The 25,907-nt window shown below is 38.2% G+C and overlaps 1 protein-coding gene across 1 annotated transcript; it reads right to left on the minus strand.

Annotated features, from left to right (window-relative positions):
• Positions 1-1,069: 1,069 nt before the first annotated feature.
• Positions 1,070-18,978, minus strand: sun2 (Sad1 and UNC84 domain containing 2; the record flags this gene model as incomplete). Its single annotated transcript, XM_079263165.1, has 15 exons — positions 18,847-18,978; positions 10,475-10,583; positions 10,263-10,366; positions 9,147-9,521; positions 8,689-8,760; positions 8,419-8,561; positions 7,309-7,359; positions 7,085-7,123; positions 6,164-6,358; positions 5,867-6,004; positions 5,581-5,677; positions 5,137-5,252; positions 4,870-5,037; positions 1,374-1,463; positions 1,070-1,186 (listed from the first exon to the last, which is right to left on the minus strand). Exons 2-15 carry the CDS (start codon positions 10,579-10,581, stop codon positions 1,070-1,072), a joined length of 1,812 nt encoding a protein of 603 aa, XP_079119291.1. The 5' UTR covers positions 10,582-10,583; positions 18,847-18,978.
• Positions 18,979-25,907: the final 6,929 nt, after the last annotated feature.

Genomic DNA, 25,907 nt, shown 5'->3' on the forward strand with positions numbered 1-25,907 from the left:
CAAATTATTACAGACATTTCCTTCAGGCTTAGTAGCTCATACAAAATATAAGTCTCACATACAAGAAAGCAAGGTCAGCCATAATGGGTTCAGCATGACAGAGAGGTTAGCAATAAACAATTTCAAGTATTTAAGGACCAGAAATAAAATCAACACTGATGTGTTTGAGTGTCCTAAAAAGATGCATAATGTAACCCATCAAAGGATATTAAATTAAATTTAAACTGAGCATAAAAAAATACTGATCATTCATGCTGCCTTCTAGAAAATTTCTACTTGTTGCTCAGTGTGTTGCATCCCATCAGACATGAGCAAAAAACAAAATGTGTTGTTAAAAACAGTTCAAACATGAGGTAAATAACAAACTAGACTTAATTATGAAAACATTAAATAATATATCCATTAAATGCACACTTGTGTACATTCATTTACACAACAAGCTTTTTGTTGCCATTAAAGTCACTTGGTTACTTGTCATAATGTGGTAGGAAGACCTGAGAGATGCTGCAACAATCTGATTCAAATCCCAGAACCCTCGATAGATTTAGGGTCAGTGAAAAACAAGAAACTCTTTCCTTCCTCTTATTTGTTAGAGTACTGCTGAAAAGGCAGAAATCTCACCTGGGATTGTGTGCTGTATAACCACGAATCAAAAACAAATCGGAATAAATACAATAATTACTTTAAAAAATTACATAATAATTATCTTGTGGCACGCTTAGATGATTGAAAGCATGAAGTTACCAGAACTTCAAACTTCCAAATGGGTTTGTTCGGTTGGTTTTTGGCTTTCAGGCAGACATTTTTGCAATTATTTAAAGCCAAATGTGCACTGCACAAAACATCCATCCACTCACATTTCTACTCACACAAAGCAAACTCTTCTAATATTAGAATGAGATCAGATCCCCCTAAAAAACTCAGCAATACCCGTTAGCACACGCACAGCTGTCTCTCAGGAGAGACATGAGTCAACATATTTCAGTAGCATTTAGTTGTGAACCTATCAGACTATTGTAAGTGAAGTTTAATTCTTTTTAAACACACTCTGAATGTCGTTTCTGATGTCTCACGTGGATAAAAACTTCCCGTGAACACGGAAGCGGTAAAGACAAGTATATTCAATGTGGCCCCAATTAGAGAGAACTCGCAGCTCCACGAATCGATAAACCGCATCGCTTGGATCCTGCATGAGAGCATAGGAGGCACAGAGGAAAATAGAAGAGCAGGCAGAGAGAAATGAAAAGAGAGAAAAGATACAGGTGGCAAATTTAAAAAATGTATCCTGGCAGTTAAAACCCTAAAACAACAACTTTATACTGTCCCATTGTACAGAAATAAAATAAGGATTTACTGACAGAATGATAACTTACAGGAAGCTTGAATGTCTGCGTTGATTCTCCATTCTCGTCATAAGTGAATTTCCCGAGCAGCGTACCTTCTGCTGTGTCATTTTTCATTCCCTAGGAAGAAATTACAAAAATGTAAAAGTTCAAAATTGGTCCAGAGAAGCTGCTTTCTGCAAGCTGCGATCTTCTTTTCTCTGGACAGATTGTATTACTCCACTGCCATTAAAAATGCATGATAAATGACGGGAGTTCACCTTCCAACCAGAATAATAACGCATTGCAGAAAGCTTGATCCCAAATTGGTGCTCTTGCAAAGTCTAGTTTGAGTCAAATTTCATGAAACCAGTTTACAGGTAAGGAATTATATGGGAACGTAATTCCTACAAACCAAACAATGTGTAATCTGAAAACAGAAACTCTGCTGATTGTTTGTCTCACCACCATGTGACAAAACTTCTGAGTTTGCAGCCAATAAAGCATGTCTTATGTTTTCTATTCTGTGGTCCCAAAATTTTATTCCAGCTCAAAATAACTCCGCGTATGAGTTTTCCTTTGACTTTTGTTTGAAATTAATCAGGAAGGTCCTTGTAGTTGCGATGCTCTCTTCTTCAAGAAACTTCTCAACCAACCTTGCCTGATGTGGCCGAGCATCATCATCCATCAGTAGTAAATCTGGCCACATTGCTCCTGCATAAAGTTGAACAAAAGGCCTTAGAATTTTATCCTTGTATCTCTGTCCAGTTAGGCTGCTGTTTTCAATGACCACAAGATCTGTCCTGCCTCTCATGGAGATTCTTCCCCACACCGTGACTGAAGGTCCCCCAAAGCTTTCATGCTGCACAATATTCTGTTGCAAATTTCACTCTCCAGGGCATCACAGACTCTCCTGCATCTGTCTAAGAAGTCCACACAGAAACAACACTCATCAGTGAAGAACACGCTGCCCCAGTCATGCAAGGTCCACCTGCGGTGCTCTGCAGCAAACTGCAGCCATGCTTGCATGTGTACTCCAGTCAGAGGTACCCTCACTGCTGGTCTCCAAGCCCTCAAGTCAGCTTCATGCAGTCGTCTGTTTAAGTGCAAACAAGCACTCCTGTTGCATTCTGCTGCTGTTCCACAGGATGACTGCAGGCACGAACTGGTTCCTTCAGGCTTGTAGGGTGAGGAATCTGTCTTGGACTGATGTTGTGGCCCAGATGTTGTCCATTACCATAACTTCTGCTGACACTACCAGATCTCCTGTATCGAACCCATGCCCTGGAAATGAAAATGTCTCAACAGCAGCTGAAACTCCCCTCTGCGTCCTTGCAGCATCCCAACAGCCGTGCTCAGGTTGGCATCACTTATTCTTTCTCTGTCATTTGCATGTGGCCTTGTTGATGCTTTTCACTTCAAAATAAGCTGTTAAAGCCTTAAATGATCACATGCGCTCAGTTCTGGTTATCATTGCTTGATTGTGTTACAGACCATGCTGCACCTTGTGTCAAACAATCATGTTTGGAGGTCACAAAAATGAATGGATCATTAAGTTTTGTTCACCAAAACCTTTACAATGCATCACACCAACAAGCTGCAGAGGAGATAGGAAAAATAGGCCTCATGAAGAGGAGGTTAACATACAGGCTGTGTTTTTTTTTTGTTTTTGTTAGAATCTGATGGATAGAAAAGATGCAGAAATATGGGGAAACAAGATGGACCTCACCAAGAATAAATTAATTGAACCTCTAAAAACAAGATCTGCTAATTAATATAAATTCTTGGGCCTAAATTGAATCATATGCAGTTTAGCAAATCCTTATAATGATAATAAAATGTGTTTTATTATCAACATCAAAACTCACTAGAAATGTTGTTCTTTTCTTACCTCCAGCAAAGCGAAGATTATGTTTTATGGCATCGTTGGTTTGCCTGTTTGTATGGTCGCAACTCAGAAACTTGTGGACGGACATTGATTACATTTTCCAGTAATTATCAGAAATGGAGTAAAAAAAAAACGTGATTACATTATGGGGGTGATCCGGATTTCTTCAGTACCTCTCAGACATTTGCTTGGTCATCTTGTTTTTAAGGGTATAAATGTTTACAGGGTTAAAAATGAGAAAAAACATGTGGCATCTACCTTGATGATTAAAATAGGTAGTGATATTAGCTTGAAGTATACATAAGACTGTTGGTTTGGGGGTGGTAACTGGGTGGGTGTTGGAGCCTTTAAGGTTTATCTCTGAGTGACCCTATGGCTTGGAGGACAGGAGAGTGCCTCTAGTTAAACATGCTCCTATTTGTTTAACATTTGGCTGTGAAGATTATAAATGGAATGAGATCTGAGTTTAAAGACTTGCTTTGCTGTTTAAATTGAAGTTTCAGAGACTTAAAAGAAAATGGCCTCAGTGCCAGCTAGGATTCATTTTAGCATCTAAACAGAATGAAGCCTGGTTTGCTCTGTATTCTATATTGTTTTATCACACAAGTAAATAATTGTATTCAACTACGTGCTGCCTTAAATACACATAATAAATATGACAAATGGAAAACAGTAACGTCTTAAGTGATTCACATTATTATTATTCCCCGCGCTTTTGTTTGACGGTTGCGCTGTGCTGAGCCCGGTATAGTTCACGCACTCAAAGTTTCTTGCAGAAGTTGCAAAAAGAACTGCATGGATTGTAGATGTTCAATTTTCTTGGGGGGACAAATCAGCTGAACGTTGCAGTCTCTAGTTGTCCACTCCAGATCAGCTAGCTAAACCTTTAGCATTTCGTTATCAGTTTGAGGCTGAGTGAATTAAGTTTCTACTGCCTACAGCTTCCCGTGAACAGTGTCAGCATTTTCCTCAAATGACAACAGTCTGTTGTGGTGGCTAGAGACAGTTTTTTGGACTCCGTCCAATTTGTAGTTAAATTCTTGGAAGGACACATGAGCTCAGTTTCAGATCTGTGGTGAGCTAGGAGAGCTATGTTACATATACTAACATGGTTATTGGTCTTTGACTTTAGCACCTGGTTTAGTGGTTTTCAGAGGCATCGAGGGCAGTGAAACTCACTCTTAATGGCTTAAACCTTAAAACCAAATAAGAAAATAAAAGGGACAAATTCTGTCAAAAGGGAAAACCTAGGCAGAGTAGTTTAGAAAGAGTGACTGTAGGAGGTGGAACATGGTCCCTATTTCCTTTATGGGTGCAACGGAAGTCAATATAACTTTGTTGTTCAGAAAAAATAGCACATTAATTTCACAGATTAATTTATTTGCATTAAGTTCAACAGCCCTAGTTTTTGCATGGGCATCAGTTTGTAGATTTGGAACATTTTCATGAATTAGTTGTACTATTTTTGTGTCAGTTGATTTGAAAATTGTTAAGATGTGTTGTTTGATATTAAACTAGGTCTTTGTTTGATTTTTTTTTTTCTCTGCTCTTCATTTTCCAGGTCATCATTGTAAATGATAAAATTGTTCTTAGCTGACATATCTGGTTAAACAGAGGTTTATGTACATCATTTTGTACTTCGAAACCACTCGCACTTACATAGACTTCAAAATCTTTGGGTGCTGAATCGATGCGTCCTGTAGGGGAATGGTAGCGTGGCAGGTGGTCCAGTGTCACATGAGTTATCTTGATAGGGTGTGAGAGAGAGATGACAAGAGTTCCTTGGACACCATGGAATGCCCAACATTTACCTGGAAGAAGCACTGGGTGACCCTGGAGAGGAGAGAGGCATGATAACTATTTACCTTATGACTTCAAACCCAAGTGGAGGATAGGAAAACACAAAAAGGAAAACAGTCACGATACCTGAATGACAGTTCGCGGGCTTTCAGATGGATACCAAAGTGGGAAACCAAAGAGGGTCACGCATGCAGACCGAAAACGATACGTCTCTGAACACCTGGTACTGACCACACTGGCACCTACACACACACACACACACACACACACACACACACACACACACGCACAATGCCAAATAAGATTTTATAGATGAAAGGAATTAAGAGAGTAGCCCAAGTTTCCTTAAAATATATGTCAACTGCCTTTAATCTACAATGGACAATATGATAATTATCACTTTTGTTCAATTTTATTTAAAATGTTTTTTAACATAGAAAACAACCAAATTATTCATGCTAAAATCTCTAGCTGTTTTATGGACAGATACACTGAAGATGTATGATACAATTCTAGCATTAGAAATAGAAGAAAACATAATCTAACTTTTAACCTAATAAAATTTCTAACCTTGAGTTTCCAGGGCAAAGTCTGCCATTTTGTCTGCCATGGGACGTCTGCACTCTGTGCAGCTTCCTTTGTCAGCAAGCCTGATTGCATCCTGCTCCTGGTTAGAATTCACATAAAGAACAAACTATAAACATGAACATAGGTAAACACACACCCATGCATCCGATGAGGAAATGTGTCTTAAAATATCAACTTTTCTGTAAGATTCTTATATTTACAGTAATGGTTCATACTGTCTGAAACAGCCTTGCAGATCACACACAGTCTTAAAAATGTGTACAATTACTGTAATGCGGTCAGTGAGCCATTTATCCATGGCCTGCTGGAGCTCTGGCGTGAGATGGTTCTGGACTGGGGCTGTGGTGGTGTCAGAGCAGGGTGTTGGAGGAGGCACTGACTGGATGGCTGACAACTCCTGGGACAGCTACAACAGACAAGGAATCTCAATAAAACCACATGTTTATGAAAATGAACATACAGAATAATGGGTGTGGCAAGAGGGAAAACTAACTGAAGTCTTTAGCTACAGAAAACAGCAAAAATCTTGACTGTCACTTGGAAATATCTGTATGAGTGATGTAACCTTTGCATTTTGGGCCTCCAAAGTTTGGATCTTGAGGTTGAGAGTAGCAGCAGTAGAGTGGCTGTCTGTCTGGTAATCTGCTATTTGCCTAACCAGTCCAGCAACTTGCTGCTCCAGATGATGCCGAACATCTGTGTCCACTGCTTCAAGCTTGGCTTTTATAACCTGCATGTCCAGCTGTTGGCTCGCTTTCATCTAAAAGAAAATGACAACACTGAACTGGGCTGTTTGAAGAAAAGTGTCGGTGCTGATGAGTAATATTTGAATCAGCCTGGATACTGAGCATAAGTAGTTTTTCTGAAAGCATTATGTGTCTTTCAGAAGAGATGAAAAGGCACTATTACACATTCTCACTATTCCAAGTCTTCACACTATTACATCTTACATCATATTTGAGACAGGTATCGCTTGTTCCCATCTACTGGTAAATTGTACAGATTTTATATTAAGTTTGACACAAAAATCTTTCAGCTTTAAACCAGAAATATCACATTTGTAAAGATAACAGCAATGATGCTTTTTAATTCAGAACTAAATAGGAGTAAGAATTAGCGTCACAAAAGATGTAGTTTCTCATCCCCACCACTAGATATTCCTCTAAAGCAGTATGGCTACAGTTAGACACTGGTACTTGAAAAGATCATTGATTTTCTTATTAGCAAAGGAGACAAAGAGAGTAAATATGAGGTAATGTTAGCTTTTAGCTTACATCAAAGATGGAGATAGATAGTAAACAGTAGATAAAGGAATATGCACAAATAATACTTTGTAATACTTTACGAAACAAGAGAATAACTTCAGGCTATGAACAAAACATGCCCTACTTTTTATATATAGTATTCTCATATGTAGCCGTTATCCTACTTTTTTGGGCTGATATAACTAAAATAAAAAATGGCTTGAATGGAAAAATTTTCTTACCTTAAGGATTAGTTGCTCTTGCTTGAACTGAAGCTCCTCCTGCAACAAATAGAGATACCAAGTAAAATGTGAGCCCTCAAGTGGCTTAAACTTCTTCCAACCAATCTTCTCTCACAAGGTGTGAAACATAATGTGGTTTAGTACTTTAACTTTTGTACCAAAAACACCAAACAACACAAAGTATTTTTTTTAACATTTTATTTACTCATTTATGAGCTCCATACCAGAATATGGTGCATCTTTGCTTCCACAGCAGCAGACACAACAGCTTGATCCTGGATAGAAACAGAAAATAGAAAAACAAAACTACTAAAATATATGTTGGAAAAAAAATCAAACAAAAAACTAAATAAATAAATAAATAAACATTACATACACACACATATATATATATATATACATATATATATATATATATATATATATATATATATATATATATACACACACACACACACACACATATACATATATATATATATATATATATATATATATATATATATATATATACATATACATATACATATATATATATATATATATATATATATATATATATATATATATATATATATATATATATATATATATATATATATATATATATATATATATATATAGCACATGCCTGGAACACCTCACTAGGGAGGCGTCCAGGAGGCATCCTGACCAGATGCCTGAGCCACCTCAACTGGTTATATATATATATATATATAAATATATATATATGTATATATATATATATATATATATATATATATATATATATATATATATATATATATATATATATATATATATATACTTTACACCCATCAGAACTGATGGGTGTAAAGATATTTTTAATGTAGAGACTGTCATTGCTCAGCAGAAACAAAAAGACTGATCTGTCAATTTAAACTTACATTTAATAAATGTGTTTATGTACTCATGTAGTGATGCACATAAGTGATCCCTGTGCACAAATAACAAATGGGCAATTTGGGTTGTAAAATGTGTGTAAAATTTTATGAAAAAATAAAAAAAGAAAGTGTGTTGGTTTAGGTGCTGCTGCAGAAATGTTGTGTTTGCCCAAAAGTATTTTTCTTTTTGACCAAACAGTGTTTTGCAGTGTTTGGTCAAAGTGTGAAACATTGGCTCAGGAAAAATGTTACTTAGTTATGTGCAGGAATCCAGGTTTACCCTACAGAAAAGACCAGTAAGCATTAACATTTACCTTCAGTAACCAATCAATCTCTACACAAACACATCTACCATCACAACAAATGACTATTAATTTAACCAGAACAGACACTCAGTGAGATGCAAACAAACTGGGAGTTGAGACCTACCACCACAGGTGTGGGTATGATTGTGGGTTGAGGAGGAGGAACGGAAGGGATAACGGGTTGATTCGTGGGTTTTTTCTGTGATTGGGTCTTTGTGACTGTCGTGGAGACGTAAGAGCTGAACAAAGGATGGAGAAACCAAATACCTGGCGAAAACAAGAGGGATAGTGCCAAAGCTAATTAAAAAACCATCACCAACTTATTTTTCCAGCACAGCTGAACGCTGCAAATGAAATATTCACCAAACAACAAGCTAACTTCAAGGCTACTTACATAGAAGTATGATGAGGAAGAGGAGAGCCAGACCGCCAGCCTTCTTGATTTGACTGCCCACTGAAGTATTAGCTGGAGTAAACAGAAAAAAAAAGTTCATTTCAGGGATTTAGATAAGCCAGAGCCAAATCACATGAAGTAACTGTGAAACTTACTGGTATGTAAGAGGCATATATAATACACAGACACATGTTACTTGTTGACGTTTACTAATAGAAATAACTTAAAATGACCAGAAAAGTCAGTTTGTCTGGTGTGTTTCGGTCAGACTTGACCAAATACACATAAAACTTAACTTCAACAGATGCACAGATACAATACCTAAAGCTTTCGCATGAAGCATTTTGGAATGAGCATCAGCGACCATCAGTGAAGCGGAGTCTGTCAAAAACATGAAAAACAACTCCGTAATTATTTGCTTGCGGAAAACAGACATCTAAACAAAAGCCAGTTCTCACCCATCAGAGAATAGAAGGCACTGCTGATTCTCCTCCTGTAGCCAGTACTGGGAGCCTCACTCTTAGTGCTGACTTTACAGGTACTGCTGGAGGCAGGTAAGGGCCTTGTGTAAGTTCCCTCAGATGATGAGTAACCTGAGCTGTCCACACCGCTTTGACTCAGTTCCTTGTGGTTAGGTCTAAGGTGTAACGCTGTCATACTAGAGCCGCAGATGCTAGGGCTTTTTTCTGATGGTACTGATGGACATCGTGTAGGTGTCTGACTCCTGGATGATGATGTTGACAGGGCAGGCCGAGGGGTGGCCACAGTGGGGACGTAAGGTATGGTCCTCATGGGAGGCTGGGTCTGAATGCTCAAGGGAGATGGATTCAGATCTGTGAGGCAAAATCGAGACAATTTAAGAAACAACAGTATACAGGAAACATCCCAATTTACAATTCATAACTATCTAACAACAAGGCAGTATCAATTTGAACTTTTTTCTACAATTTTCTTTTTCTACAAAGTACTACAGACTTTTTGTTTTCATTCTCACATGGGTTCCCATGAGGGGTGGTGGCATGTTTAAGAGGATAGGAGGAATAAACATACCTAAAACATAATGCTGTTGTGCATTTCTGTCTGATTATGTTCCACTTTCTTCAAATCGTTTGAGTGAATTACTGGTTTGTTCTGCTCCATTCACAGTCAGCAAACATAAGCAGCCAGTAATGAGGAGCCATGAGTGTACATATCTTTGTTTTGTTTTTTTTTTGTTTTTTTTATCAATTAGCTAATTATAAAAACTTTTATTTTACCAAAAAAAAAAAAAAGAATTTGTAGTTGACTGTGAAATATCCGTGTTACAGCTGTGCTATTTTGACTTGTTTATTAACTGGACAATTCAGGTTTGACAGTGTCTAGACCAGGGCTGAGCAACTTTAGTCTTTGGGTTCTGCAAGTGTTAGGATTTTCCCTGCTGCTACACACCGGACACACACCAGACTTAGTTAACTTATTAAGTGCTTGACATCAAACTCTGCACAAGTGTGCTAATAATGATGTGAGCCAGGTGTATTGCAGCAGGGAAACTCTCGAGAACAGGAGTTGCCCACCCACGCTGGTGTCATACTAACCTGGAGTGGAAGTTGTTTCGGGAGTAGCAGAGCTTGCATTGCTGTTGGCTCTACTGGAGGTGCGTGAGCCAGCTTTGCGGTTGCCTGCCTTTTTCTTGAAAACCCTGAAGAAGATTAAGGAGAAGCATAAGAAAAGGAATTAGAGGAGTGATAATATTATGAATCTAGTCCAGGCCTCATAGAGGTGTTCACACATCAACACAATTACTTACTTAACAGTGTTTTCTCTGTAAGATATATTTGTCACAGAACTTGAATCAGATTCTTCATCTGAATTGTAGTAGCCACCGGACAGCAAGCGGGAACTTCTACGAGACATGCCTGCAACACACAGGGAGAAAAACAATCATGGATAATTTCATTAATACTTTTTCTTACATAACTGAATGTCTTGAAACTGACAGAAAGGCTATATAATGCTAAAAACATAGCCTGTATATAAAAAGATGGACGGAGCCTCCACGACGTCACCCATAGGTTTCTGATGAGCTGAATTGAAGCTCGGAGGGGGGTTCCTACCATCAAAATCTTGGCAGAGGCATATGTGTCGTCTCGCCCAGAAAATACAAATATGGGCAAAGAGGTGGAGCTTAAAGAGGTGCTGTGAGCGTCACGGTGGATGATTGACATCAAGTGAGCTATGAGCTGCCTGTAGCTAACAGTTTACCAAGCTAACCTGGAGATAACAGGAGCTAACCATCTAACGGAGGTAAGCGGGCTAAAGCTAAGTCACGTTGTTAACCGGCTAAAAACCACAGTTGTTTTGCGTTCTTCTTATTTGAAGTGGGAGATTGGGTACTTGTCAATCAAAAGGACACGCCCCTAAATAAGCCAAATTTTGAGATTAAATTACTTTTAAAAGGGCAAGTTAGAAAAAAATTCACTCCTCCCACAGTTGTCATGAAGGTAAACCTGACCTATAAACCAAAAACGGATTTTTGAACCAGGCTGTAAACACGTTTATTTCTGCTGTGAAGTTGGCCTTTTTAACATGGGAGTCTTTGAGGATTCGCTCTGTTTTGCAGCCAGCCCCTAGTGGATGAAGGGGGAACTGCAGTTTCATGCACTTCCGCACAGGCTTCACTTTTAACCGCCGGAGGTTGCTGCTTGGATAAAAACCATGTCTCCATCTGCGTATAATGACGTGAACATAAGAATTCTTGTTTTTATCTTAGTTGAGCAGCTTAAATCAGATAGCAGGGCCCCACTTCCACATACTATATTATTGCACTGCCATATCCCAACACTTACCCAGAACAAAAAAACACAAACAAACAATGGCTATTGGCTCATGTTTTACTGGCTCCAGTAGTTTCCCTTACACATGCGCTGAAGAGAACAGTGAGTAAGCAATTAAGTGTACAACAGCACCACTGGATGTCATTAAATCCTGGAACTTGCTTTAACGACAATACATCTTGTATAAAAAAACACAAGGTTGTCTTCAGAAAAACAACAACAAAACGTTTCCTCCTGACAGACTGGTTAAGAGTATCATTTCACATTTCTTATAAAAAGAACAATAACATTAGCAGAGATTTAGGTTTATGTTGGCTATCACCATCTCAACCAACCAGGCAGGACAGAAACCGTGAGACAGCATAAATCATAATAGCAAAGAAATACTGTAATAGAGTGGCTCTCTAGTTGTAAGCAGCCCTTGTAGCAGCAGCAGCAGAGCATAGTTATTATAGCAGTGTAATATACAGTTGAAGTAAAGAATCTGGATGGTGGATACAATAAAAATACAGCAAAAAAAAAAAAAAAAAAGATGCAAAAATGTGCTTTCAGAGGAAAGGTGGAAGTTGCCAATGTAACAAATGGCAGAATCATCAGTAATGGGGTTGCAACGGCTGTGTTTACTGAATCTTTTAAAGTTGTTTTTACATTTAACACACAGCAACACTGAACAATGCCCTAAATCAGAGCAGAAGCAATAATAGTGGCCGATACACCAGTAAGAGCACCACTGTTTAGACGTGATTACACCAACAGTAAAACACAGAAAAAGAAACAGCCTGTTGTAGTAACAACCGTAGTTAAGTATTTAACAGATGCTCTTATGGTTAATCTTGGTCTCCTGTAATCCAGCCAGTCGTTCTGATGCTTAACCACTCACTGAGATTAACACAGCATGAATAAACACACAAAACCTTTAAACACAAGCACAAAAACAGAAACTGTATTTTATATAACCTTCTCAAAGAAGAGGCGCTTACTATGCCTTGACACAAAGTCAGGAAAAAACACAACAAAAAACAAAACTCCATAATGCATAAAAAGACAAAACACTCATGCATACCTTAAAAGAGACAGCATACTTAAAAAGAAAAAATAGTCTTGAACAAGTTTCACAGTTTTCCAAGATAGGATTCAAACCAGAGAAGAGAAATCTGGTTTCAGCTGCTCATGTTTGTCACAAAGTAACTACAAGGTTAACTTTCTGCAACACGGACATCACAAAGATTATGTAACAGGCACCTTAAGTAGTGCAATCTCATTGGTCAAAGATGTTCTCTTACAGTTCAGATAAGTAGCATAAAAAGCTCATGAGGTTTACTGCTTGCTGTGCCAACTCTAGCAAGTTCAACAACAGAGACTCAGAAAAAGCCTTGAGCTCCTTTGGGGTTTGAAAAAGGGCCCCTTCTTTCAACTTGTGAAATAAATATTCATGGATTTTAAGAGTTCTGACAAAGGTCATATTTCATGCAAAACAAAAAAAAAAGAAAATGTTTATAGGTACTAAAGCCCAAAAGAAGTTTTTGGCCAAAATAAAAATCCAGTTTACTTTGAGGTGAAGATGGTTTCCTAAAATGGACTATTTGTGTTTTATCAACACTAATAAAAAGTGAACTGGTGTTTTGAAAAAGCTTTATGTGAAGTGCTTTTCCTTTTCTATACTGTCATTTGTTCAAAAACTTTGTTTTTAATAATCAAAATCACAGTCAGGTTTGAAATGAATAAAATAAGTCCTTTCTTAAACTACGTACTTTGGCATTTTCTCAGTATGGTTGTTTGATTCTATGTTTCTTCTGGTTCCATTTTCTATATATTTTGGGTCTATATTGACTAATTTCCCTACATAGTAAAGTACCATACAATAATATTCATAGAAACCAGATATAATGTCTTTTGTTTCTTGTCCTTTTTTCGGCTGCGCTGAAATGTTTTAAAAGCTCGAAGAGAGGTCACAGAGGAGAGGAAATCATCATTAAACTTTCTCAAAGGTCTTTTTAAAAAAAATGAAATAAAATCAATTATATTCATAAATACTTCTGTTGTTTGAAAACATAAAGCATCAAGTGATCTGGGGGTTTTCTACTGTCAAGATGGAGTTATAGTCCCCGACGTCCCACCGTTGTCAAAGCAAATAATTACTAAAAGTCCTGAAATGATATGCTAAGGGCGAGTCTGCAGCAGCTATCACATGTTACTGAAGAGAGTGGCAGAAGATGACAGAACAGGAAGCTGTGGCTGTTTCTGTCCTACAGACAGGAAGTTAGTATGAAAGCACACAAGCACACAGACACACCAAGCCCTGAAAGGTCATTTCTGCTAAGTGTTACAAGCATTTAGCAGCAACTATTTAGATATTCATAATAAATTTGGATATTTTTTAGCTATATTAGTAGCTTTATGTCACTGCAAGAACTGCTTACATCTTATTCTTCCGTCTCATTACCCTTCACTGTGTTTGTGTGTACACCTGTTAAACAGACCGAGTAAGATTACAGCAGATGGGATGAAAAGATAGAGAGATTAAAATAACACCAACAAAAATCTGTTGATATTCTATATATATCAGCAGGCATCAGAAGCAGCTTCAAGCATCACTATCCCGTTCAGCAGTCCTGTGCTGTGGTTGCTGCTGGCAGCGGGAAAGCTTTTTCTGTGTTTACTGTGAACAACAACATAGTGTTACACTGAAAAGGTTTTTTTTTCCTGTTTCGGCAGCGTTTGCTAATGACTCACATGTGAGCTCTCACTTTCTAAAACAGTTAGCTGAACCATGAGGTATCGCATTATGTGACACATCTATTTAGTTACACATTTTCACACAGCATACAGGCCATGCAACAATGATTAAGGTTACATCAATTTGTTTGCTGTACATGTGCATGTTTGTTGTCGTCTTCCCTCTTGTGTCAACCACCGTGCTGTTTGTGTGAAGGGTGTGGCCAACACACTCTTGAGAGTAAGATATGAGACTTTGCTTTTTTCTTTTAGTATATTTCATATAAAAAAAAAAAAATCTATAATCAACTCAAAATACCCAGAAACAAAGGAAACACATATTTGGACTCCGCAGCAACAACATCTTCTTTTTCTACAACTGAGGAAACATACACCTCCCCCTTTCCACTTTAAGTCTTTTTACTTATTAATACACCAAGGGTCTTTAGCCAAGACTGCAAAGAAGAAAGCCATTTGTACTTTAATTCTCTGATTGCCCCTCTTGTGCTATAAGTGGCATCACAGTGCAGCCGAGCTCAGCACATTTCCCTCCTTAAACGTATTAACTTCACTTCTCCTCATGTAGACACGCCTGCACAGAGCTACTCCTCATCTTTTGCTGCTGTTTTCACAAAAAAGCTGTAAAAACACAGACTGCAACTTAAAAAACATAATTACATCTTACTATTTTCTATTCATAGTCCAATTGTGGAAAATTATTGTGGAATGGGCCGCAACATCCCTTTCTTCTTCAATAGAAGAAACATCTGCCAATGGAAAAAAAAAAAAAATCAAATTCAGGTTTTAGGTATGAATCATGCGAGGGAAGAGACAAAAGGAGCTGTTCACCATGCAATTAAAGCATGTGATACAGCTGTCCTTGCAGATTAAACCTGTTGTTTAAAATGAAAAGGACTGCAGTTGAGATACACATCATGTCTGGCACCGTCCTTAAATGAATTTGTCTGAATGAAGCGCTGCATGTTAGGTATTGAAACTGCTCTGTCCTTATGAAGTTAAGTGGAAGCAAAAGTCAAGAGTGAAAGTCAGAACACTCGATGTATTTGATGATCTGACAACGTATGAAAAAAATAAGATCAACATGATCCCAATACATCACTGTCAGAAATAAATTGCATCACAACAACAATCAGCTGATGGAGCAGAAAACTAGCAGCTTTTGTTCAGGGCTGAGCTGGGCTGGGTGGGGCACTGTCACTGCTTCAGTGCTCGGACCAATGACACTAGCAGGACACACACACACACACACAAAGAAAGGAAAATGACATGGAGCGAAACATGAAAGGAGGGGGAAAAAAAAATTGAACAAGAGCTCCAGTTTAAGGTAACAAGAGAACTGGGAGTGAAAACAAGAGAAAGAACAGGCAGCACAAGAAGAACAAAAGATAAATAACTATATTTAAAAAAGGGTTTATGTGAGAACTTTTAGTGCAAAATCGCAGGAGGAACTGTAGGTCTAAAGAAGTTTGAGTGGAAAATGCAAAAAAAAAGAAGGGTCGAGGAGAGAAAATGAAAGGAATGTAGTGAATTGGTCTGAACCAAACCAAAACAGAATGGCAAATGCAGACTGTGGCTAACATTAGGACAGTATGAGTGAAATATGACTCAGACATACAGAAGACATGAATCATCTGTGCTCTGGCATCAAACATTTACTCCAAGTTATTGTAACGTAGCACTGGAGAAAGACTAATGGAGGTAGTTAAGCAGCTTCCTAATAAGGTCTGTTTATATGAATGTGAACCAGATGTTCCCTTCGCTCTCTATAGTTTGTCCCTACTGTTCTGGTCTATTCCTCTTAAATATCCTGGTTTACAGGGAGATCCACAGTAGAACTGGGCTGTATGGTTGAGGCTCATGGCCACAGACAAGAAGCGCTGCAGAGCCCAATATCTGTCAGCTGTTTGAGCATTGCTGCCAGACAACTCTTCCATCCCTCCACCAAGCTCATATATTTAAACAATTCTCATTTGTTCACCTGTTTCTGAGTCTTTTCTGAATATAACATGTTCAAATTAGATCATAAGTTTGAATAATATAATGCAGTAATCATTCTCATTTAAAAACAATGTGTAACATTTATTTGAAAGTGTACAACTTTTTTTTGTTTATTCCTGAACCAATATGAAAAGCAGTTTTCTGTTGCATGAAGAATTTATATATATAATATATATATATATATAAGTTATAACATATTACCTGAACATATTTATTAAATCATCCTGCATTTATACGGGGTTGTATCATGCTGTTATGTATTTTTAACTGTTAAGTAGGCTTACCTGTAGCTACAAAACCCAAAACAAAACCAATAAAAACAATGCTGCATCATTTGAATATTGCCCTGACGATAGATAAGGTTACTAATTTCAGACTTGAAATGCAAAGTTGACTTAAAAATATATAATTAAAAAAGGGTTCAGGAGTATTAAGACCAAGACTCATAAAAAAACAAACAAACAAACAAACAAAAAAAACCAACAGGAACAAAACAATCCACAGATACACATGTGTGTGCTTCTTGTTTGTGATTTGAATAACTTGAATAACTCTCTTCTCCATGAAGCATGGAATTTCAAAACTGCTCTTGTTATTGCTCACAATATCCTGAATGGGATACATAGTTCCTCATTTTGATCACACCTCTCTGTACAGACTGACTAGAGTTTGAATAAATAGCTAAATCATTACTTTTATAACCCCAAGTTATTTGACATCTTCTGTCTTTATACATGTTTCTGTTTTGTGTTAGCTGCTCTGTCTCCAGTTGAGACGTACATAACTGATGTATATGACTTTATAGGACTTTAGCAATAAGCCTTTTCTCCTATGATGCTACATCAGACCACTAATGGCGCAGCACAAGTCTTATTTAGCTTTTGATAAATTAAAAAAATCTACGCTGCAGTAAACTTGACAACTAGAGCAATGTAAAGTAAATACAATGTATGAAGTAACAGTAATTAGAAAAAAAGAAAAAAAAAAAAAGAAAAAAAAAAAAAACCTCAGGTATGTGTGTGCAGCACTTCAGTGACAGCAGTGAGCTACAGTAGCTAAACATCCAGTAGGCTGCACTATGAACACGACCGCATCATCAAAGCAGGCAGAACACGGACAAAAGCATCCCGAAGACCAGACTGATGCACACACACACAACTAAAAAGTAAAAAATGTTTCTGACCATACAAACACTACTTGGACGATCACTTAGACTAGTTATTAACTGTTCATAACTTACCTGTTTTTGTTGTGAGACCAGACGCTGATAAACAGAATAAACACGCTAACAAACGGCCGACTGACTATTCTGCCAGGAAATGATTATCTTCTCTTCAGTCCAGACAGTCGCTTAAAACATCATAATCCCGTTCAAGTCTCTGCAACAAAATCCATAAAGTTGATTTCTGATCAATTTCTGCAAGTTAAAGATGAATTTGGATGGCATGAGTTTGGGCGAGCGCAGGCAGACTACCGCTTGTTGTGACAGCTTGGAGGGTTCAGCGCTACAAATGTTGACAGTTAGAGTCAAGCTAACAGGAAGACAGACACTTCCGGTTAAACCTTTCACATTAAAATTCAGCATCACGACCTGATCACGACTCAAAAACAAAATCAGCGGACAAATACACGATGATGATGATGATAATAAAGTATAACTTGCTTATGAAAGGGACATTACTGTATGATTTTCTCTAGATTATTGGCCAAAATCGACGTCTACATTTATATATGTATTTTTAACAATTAAGATAAAGATCAAGAATATCACATTTAAAGAAACTTTTCACGAAAATAGAGATAATAGGTATATCCCTCTTTAATACACGTTATTTATTTATTTAATTATTTATTCATTTATTTATTTATTTACAACTGTACACGACCACTCTGATGATGTGGTACAATTTAAACTGTTTCCGGTCTCATTGTAACACCTCATGACAACGTAGATCTGCCAAAAACAAAATATATGGTGCCCTCTGGTGTCGATTTTTTCTTTTTCTTTTTCCCCCCCTTTCGGCTGCAATTCAGACCTGCTGACACACAGTGGAGCCCTATAGCTATGAGTGAATCTGTCCTGGGAACACTCGTTTGATTGGGAAGGAAGTCTTCAAGCACAATTTAAAAAATCAGTGACAATAACAAGCTCAACACCTGAATAAATAAAAAATATTAAATAAAAAAGAATTCAGTTTTTGCTTTTTCACACTTCAACTACAAAACTTCTGATCAACAAAATTAATAACAAACTTCTAATGAACAAAATGAATCCGGCTGATAAAGTAAAAGTTGTGTGGAATCTAAAATTGGTAACAATATGTTACAGAGTGAAGTTTCTGATAACTAAAACAACCAGGTCTGAGACAAGGCATCAATCCGATTGCACATCAATGTCATGAATTTGTATTTATTTAAGGAACTCAGTCGTAGCAAAGTATAGTAGTGGCTACATGCAGCTAAAGCAGTTTTTTTTTTTTTTTTTTTTGTCAGTTTTAGCATTAAAAACGTAAAATGGTCAAACTGGTGACACTGGGATTAACACATTCATTAAATGTCAAATGTGCAAACAAACAGACATATATTTGATGTGCAAAAAAAAAAGAACAACCTTAAATGATACTTTCCAACAGATTGCGAACTCACTAACAATCTGTATCCATGCCCTCGAGTACATCAGTTGTGGAAACTCAGTCCATTATGGCTACAGGTGCAACTGCAGATTTCTAATTTCATCTTCTTCTTTTTTTCTCCTTTAAAAACTCAGGCACCAGAAGTGGGTAATGCAACCAATCATGGTCAAACTTCCCAGACAGCGGAGCTGGTTGTTACCACACGTGAGGGACCAAACCTCCCAAAACACAACAAAATGCTTTTAAGAGAAACCCTTGGAGCTTTGATAGCCAGTGCAAACAGCCCAAAATAAATCCAATCTGACCTTATCACTGGGCAGACAAGGTTCAGGCAGGGGAGGGAAGGTGACGAAGGGACTATCTTTATTCCAACTGGTCATTTTAAGAAACACAAAGAGAAAAAAAAAAAAAAAAACGACAGAAAAATGTTGATGGTATGCTCAGATTGTTTCATGTTTGATAAATAATTTCAGAGGACTTGGAGTCTATCAGAGGCACAGACAGAACCCTTGACCCTAAGCTTCACCAGCACAGTAGATGTGTATGCATTGTGCATCAGTGTGTGTGTATTCAGACCCACTGAACCCATTGTCTCAGAATGTGTTATCATTAAGCTGCAGTTTCCTCTTGCTGGGGTAAAGGAGCGGTAGAGACAGAGAAATAAGAATATACTCAATCATCAGTCACTCAACAATAAAGACTCTATAAAGTTGAAATCCTCGTCACTCCAGAAAGCAGATCTTCTGAATTTAAACTGAGCACTTTTTCTGCCCTTGTTCATGTGTGGTATTTCCCTCTTGTCTCCCCTTCAATACAAACATATATACAGACTCCCACCCTCCTTATCTATCAAGCTAGTGCCCCAGACACAACCAGAGTATGCAAACAAACAGCTGACGTCATAGGCATTGGGCACACAAGCACATATACACACACTAGCTGAAGTCATTGCGTTGGAATGTGATGAAAAAAAAAAAAAGGAGAGTGAAATGCATGTATGTGAGGTTTGCTTTTGAGAGCAAGAGAATGAAGGCAGGATGGTGGGAAATGGAGGCACTTAAAGAGGGACGAATGGGGACATGGAGGAGCAGGAACAAAGAGGGAAAAGAGAGAGTGAAGTCTTTAAAATAGACTTGGGGCACACCTCTAGACAGTGACACACACTGCCTACTCTCATAGACGTGAACACACTCAAAACTGTCTGAGTCATCAACAACAATCACTTATCAAGGTCTAAGAGGCAGCACGCAGCCACTCTCAGTTCATACACGTTATGTAGTGTCAGTTGTTTACACTTTATTAACGGCAGCGGACTGGCAGCCTGTGTCACCTATGGGTGTACGCTGCTTCTTGCCTGCTGATTGCTGGGTAAAGATTTGATTAGCTGTATACAAAATAAACATGATCCTTTTCTAAAGTGAGAAACTAATATGTGTGTTTTCTTTTTGGCTCTTTTACACAAATTATACTAAAACACCAAATGGGGAAAAGTTGGGACGATATAAAAAATATTTTCTTGTTTTTAGACCTTTATTTCTTTGCAGAAGCCAAGATTCTTTATTGTTATATGGTCTATTTAATTTACTTTAACAGATCTATGTCTGCATCGCGTTGTAAAATAATTTGACGCGGCAAAGTTTTCACCACTTTGTAATGTTTCCATTCCTTTTCACAATGATTTAAGTGTTCCTGGACTGAGGACACTGAGCCATGAAACATTTCAGACATTCTGCTCCATTCTCTCTGCAAACACAACTCAAGTTGTGCAACATTACAGGGTTTCCATTGTCAAATTCTCCACACAGTCTCTGTTGGGGATCAGTCAGAACTACAAGCAGACCAGTCTAGTGCTCATAACCTCTTCCCTGTCAGCCATTCCTTTGTAATGTCTACAGAATTTGAGTTAAAAAAAAAAAAAACACACACACACAGGCACCCTTTGTAGTCTTGAAGTGAGCATAAAATGCAAAAAATGATGAATGTTAACTAATTATAAAAGTTAATCTTAAGAAGCTCATGTAATCTTAAGTCCATACTGTTTTGTCTTGGTTTCTACAACATTAAATAATGAAAGCTATGAAAGTCCAAGTTGCTGCTGCTTTTCCTCTGCATGACCACATGGTTTCAATGTACACACAGACAGCACACTGAAATATCTTAAGGATGTTGAAGCTTGTTTACATAACTGAAGGGACTGAGATATCATCATCTGTAGGATAGTGCTGGCAGGCTTCAGACAGCATATATTATTGTAAATAATAAACCCCAGATTGCAAGACATGGATTGAAAGTCTATTGAATTTAGATCTATTGGATGTTGATGTCACACATATGCTCACTGCCTGCTTAAACTGACTGCAAATGTTTTTTTTTTTAGGTCACTCACTAAATATTTTACATCACAGGTCTGGTGAGAGTTTCAAAGTTAGATGGTCTGGGACTGAGTCCAGACACCTGATGGGTGTCGACAATGTGTCAGTTTTCCTGAGGAAGAAAAAATAACTCTCGCTCCTTGATTAACCTAATTGGAGGAAATATCACAAGTTGAGCATTTACTAATCTGTAAAAATTCCACCTCAAGAAAATTTCTGACCAAAAAGTCACTTTCTAAGTTTTATTGGAGAAATTAAAGTGGCCAACTTGATGGAAGCAATCAGAGATAATCAGAAATGAGCATATAAAAACTGGAAGGACAGCAATATTGTTTGGCTTGGAGTCAGTCTGAGGATGTTATTGACTGCCAGCGAGGTGATGGCCACGCAGAGGAATTTCTTCACAGAAGAAAATAGAGATAGTCAAAGAAAAAAATTCAAGGGAAATGTCCATAGCCCCCCCCTTACAATGCTCATTTATATAACCTTTCATGAGAACACAAGGTGTTGGGCATTTCCAGATGCAAAACTATTTTCCTGTATGGAAAATGACAAAGTGTGACCTTTGGAATTTTAGGAATGTTTGTAAACAGGATGGATTTTCTTTATTTGTTAACTACCATTAATAGCTGGACAGTTTCCCCGAACGCCACCACCTCTCCAACATGCACACTCTCTCACTCTCACACACACTCACACACCTACAAACTCACACACGCAAACATCTCCAAAAGGGGAAACTGTCCACTCAGCCCTGAGAGTTGCTTATAGTGATGAGTATGCAAAAAGGTGCCACATTTTTTCCACATATCATATTTTACTTCTGAAGACATAAAGTGGTGCTTTTTATATTTCATTATCTTATTTTTTCTATTCTATTTATTTCTTTATCTGCTCTATAAAATATGTCTAAATATCATTTTATTATTAAATATAGTATATCTTATCTACTATGATGGATGGGAAACCTGTCCTGGGTGTACCTGCCTCTCCCAATGATTGCTGGGTGGGCTCCAGCTTCCTCGCAACCCTAATTGGACTAAACTGTTAAGAAAATGAATAAATATATTTTACACTGCTAAAAAAAGATAAAAGGAACCCTGAAACAACACAATGTAACTCCAAGTCAACCACACTTCTGTGAAATCGAACTGTCTACTTAAGAAGCAACATTGATTGACAATCAGTTCCACATGCTGTTGTGCAAATAGAATAGACAACAGGTGGAGTTTATAGGCAATTGGCAAGACACAGCCAATAAAGGAGTGGTTCTGCAGGTGGTGACCACAGACCACTTCTCAGTTCTGATGCTTTGGTTACTTTTGGTAAATGGACTTGTACTTCTATAGCACTTTTCTAGTCATACAGACCACTCAAAGCACTACTTGTCACATTCACCCATACACACATTCATTCTACACACTCATACCCCGATAGGCACATTGGGGGGCAGTGTCTTGCCCTAGGACACTTTGGCATTTCAGGTGAAGCCTGGAATTGATCCCTCAACTTACCCAGTGAAGGACAACTGCTCTTCCTCCTGAGCTACAGCCGCCCACTTCTGAATGCTGGCGGTTCTTTCACTCTAGTGGTAGCATGAGACTACAAGTCTACAACCCACACAAGAGGCTCAGGTAGTGCAGCTCATCCAGGATGGCACATCAATGCGAGCTGTGGCAAGAAGGTTTGCCGTCTCTGTCAGAGACGTAGTGTCCAGAGCATGGAGGCGCTACCAGGAGACAGGCCAGTACATCAGGAGACGTGGAGGAGGCCGTGGGAGGGCAACAACCTACCAGCAGGACCGCTACCTCCTTCTTTGTGCAAGGAGGAACAGGAGGAGCACTGCCAGAGCCCTGCAAAATGAGCTCCAGTAGGCCACAAATGTGCATTTGTCTGCTCAAACAGTCAGAAACAGACTCCATGAGGGTGGTATGAGGGCCTGACGTCCACAGGTGGGGGTTGTGCTTACCGCCCAACACCATGCAGGATGTTTGGCATTTGCCAGAGAACACCAAGATTGGCAAATTCACCACTGACGCCCTGTGCTCTTCACAGATGAAAGCAGGTTCACACTGAGCACATGTGACAGACGTGACAGAATCTGGAGACGCCGTGGAGAACAATCTGCTGCCTGCAACATCCTCCAGCATGACTGGTTTGGCAGTGGGTCAGTAATGGTGTGGGGTGGCATTTCTTTGGAGGGCCGTACAGCCCTCCATGTGCTCGCCAGAGGTAGCCTGACTGCCATTAGGTACCGAGATGAGATCCTCAGACCCCTTGTGAGACCATATGCTGGTGTGGTTGGCCCTGGGTTCCTCCTAATGCAAGACAATGCTAGACCTCATGTGACTGGAGTGTGTCAGCAGTTCCTGCAACATGAAGGCATTGATGTTATGGACTGGCCCACCCGTTCCCCAGACCTGAATCCAATTGAGCACATCTGGGACATCATGTCTCACTCCATCCACTAACGCCAAGCTGGACCACACACTGTCCAGGAGTTGACGGATGCTTTAGTCCAGGTCTGGGAGGAGATCCCCCAGGAGAACATCCACCGCCTCATAATGAGCATGCCCAGTCGTTGTAGGGAGGTGATACAGGCCACACACACTACTGAGCCTCATTTTGAATCGTTTAAAGGACATTACATCAAAGTTGGATCAGCCTGTAGTGTTTTTTTCCACTTTAATTTTGAGCATAACTCCAAATCCAGACCTACATGGGTTGATACATTTTCATTGATAATTTTTGTGTGATTTTGTTGTCAGCACAATCAACTATGAAAAGAACGAAGTATTTAGTACAAATATTTCATTCATCTACAACGTGTTACTTTAGTGTCCCCTTTATCTTGTTGAGCAGTTTATATAAAAGCCTTGCTGTAACATTTTCATTCTTGGTTATTGGATTACTGATTAAAGAAAAGTATTTGTAAAAAATACTCCATGCGTACCCATGCATTTAAGAAAAAAGAGCTCATAAATAGATGTTATAATGCATGAAAGGTTTAATATCACATATTAAGCCTTTTTTGCCTGTGAATATGTTTGTTTTTAAATAAAATATGTGTCTTATTACTTCATATGCTGAAACAAGAGCCTTCTAAATGATATTACTATAAATGCATAAATGAGATTTAAAATTTAAGTTTGCTAAATGCATTAAATCAAATTTTTGCAGCATCTCAGTATTGCAGAAGGTGGCTGCAGAGGTTATGAGAAAAGCAAAGAAGCACAGATGATGTTTAATATAGGTCATGTTCAGGGCTCAACTTCATGACATCATGCAGAATAGCACACATTTTAATCTGCTGAGCCACACAGAGCGATCTCGTGTGGCCATGCTTAAGCTTGCCTAAGACCAGTGTGACAGCAGTCAAGTTTAATCCTCTCCCAGGATAGCAGGACAATGACCTCACTGCAGTGATGTCATAAAGGTGAGTCAGAGGCGTCTGTGAGTGTGAGGGCTGGGAAGTGTGTTATGTTAAGGAACATATGTACACCTGTGGTATGTTGTAATGTAGCATAAGAGTGAAAAATCATCATCTGGACAGATAATCTGCTCTCAGAGTACTCACCTATCTACTGAGGCTGCAGTAATTGGTATTTTTATATTAACAGTAGATTAGGTGTATGTGAAAGACATAGCAAATCCTGTTCACCTCAGACAACTATGACCAGACTCTGCATTTCCTCATATCTGCTTTGACAAAGTAGTTCCCTGTCATATTACATTCTTATTATCTTATTAACTTTCATTAACCTCATCTCTGGTAACAATTTGTCTGCATACAGACAAATTCTCCAGCTTGTGCAGGAATCATTTACCAACAACAGAGCTGATGTTTCTGGTCGGAGATAGATGCGACACAAGAAGACTGAAAAATTAGCCTAAAAAAGAGTTATAGTTCCTTTTACTGTTTAGTCTTGGGGTAGGACTCGCTTAACTGAATTTAAGTAAAGTGAAAAACAATATTTGTCCCCAAAAGCAACATTTTATTAATTTAAATTGATTTTAGTGGACAACTGAATCAAATAATAGATACAGACATTAATATCGTAAACTCAAGCTATAGGAATGTCTGGAAAAATACACTTAATTGCTTTTCGATTAAAAACAGTAAAAAAAAAAAAAAAAAAAAAAAAAGGAAATATTCTGGAAATATCTCAAAAGTTTACAAAATGTGACAGGGTTTTTTTTTTTTTTTTTTTTTTAATTGTCTCCAATAATACCAGGATAAGTTCACTCTGATTTTTGGATCAATGTAATCGGTGTACCAGGTAATAATGCACTAACAAACATTTAGCATTGTTTGAATTTTTTTTAAACGTGTTAATTTTCTTTGTAATGACCTTAATCATAATCATCACATCAGAATCTCGGCCCTAATTTAAACACATTTCAGGTAACAGAAGTAACAGTGCATGTGGTATCGTTCATAATACACACCTTATGCAAACCTGTGTGTATGTCACTGGGTTTATGTGTGCATGAGACTGAAGTGAGAAGCAAGACACTGTCTCATTGTGTGTTTGTATGGTACAAGGGCCACTAAGTTGTTTTCAGAAATTGTCACTTACTAACCATGCAGTCTTGTCACCGGGGGGATTCTTTATCGGTGACATCACATGTAATGGGTAGACCAAGGGGAGGAGACATTTATAGAG

The sequence above is a fragment of the Telmatherina bonti genome, assembly GCF_933228915.1.
Source record: "Telmatherina bonti genome assembly, chromosome: 3".
Classification (NCBI taxonomy): domain Eukaryota; kingdom Metazoa; phylum Chordata; class Actinopteri; order Atheriniformes; family Telmatherinidae; genus Telmatherina; species Telmatherina bonti.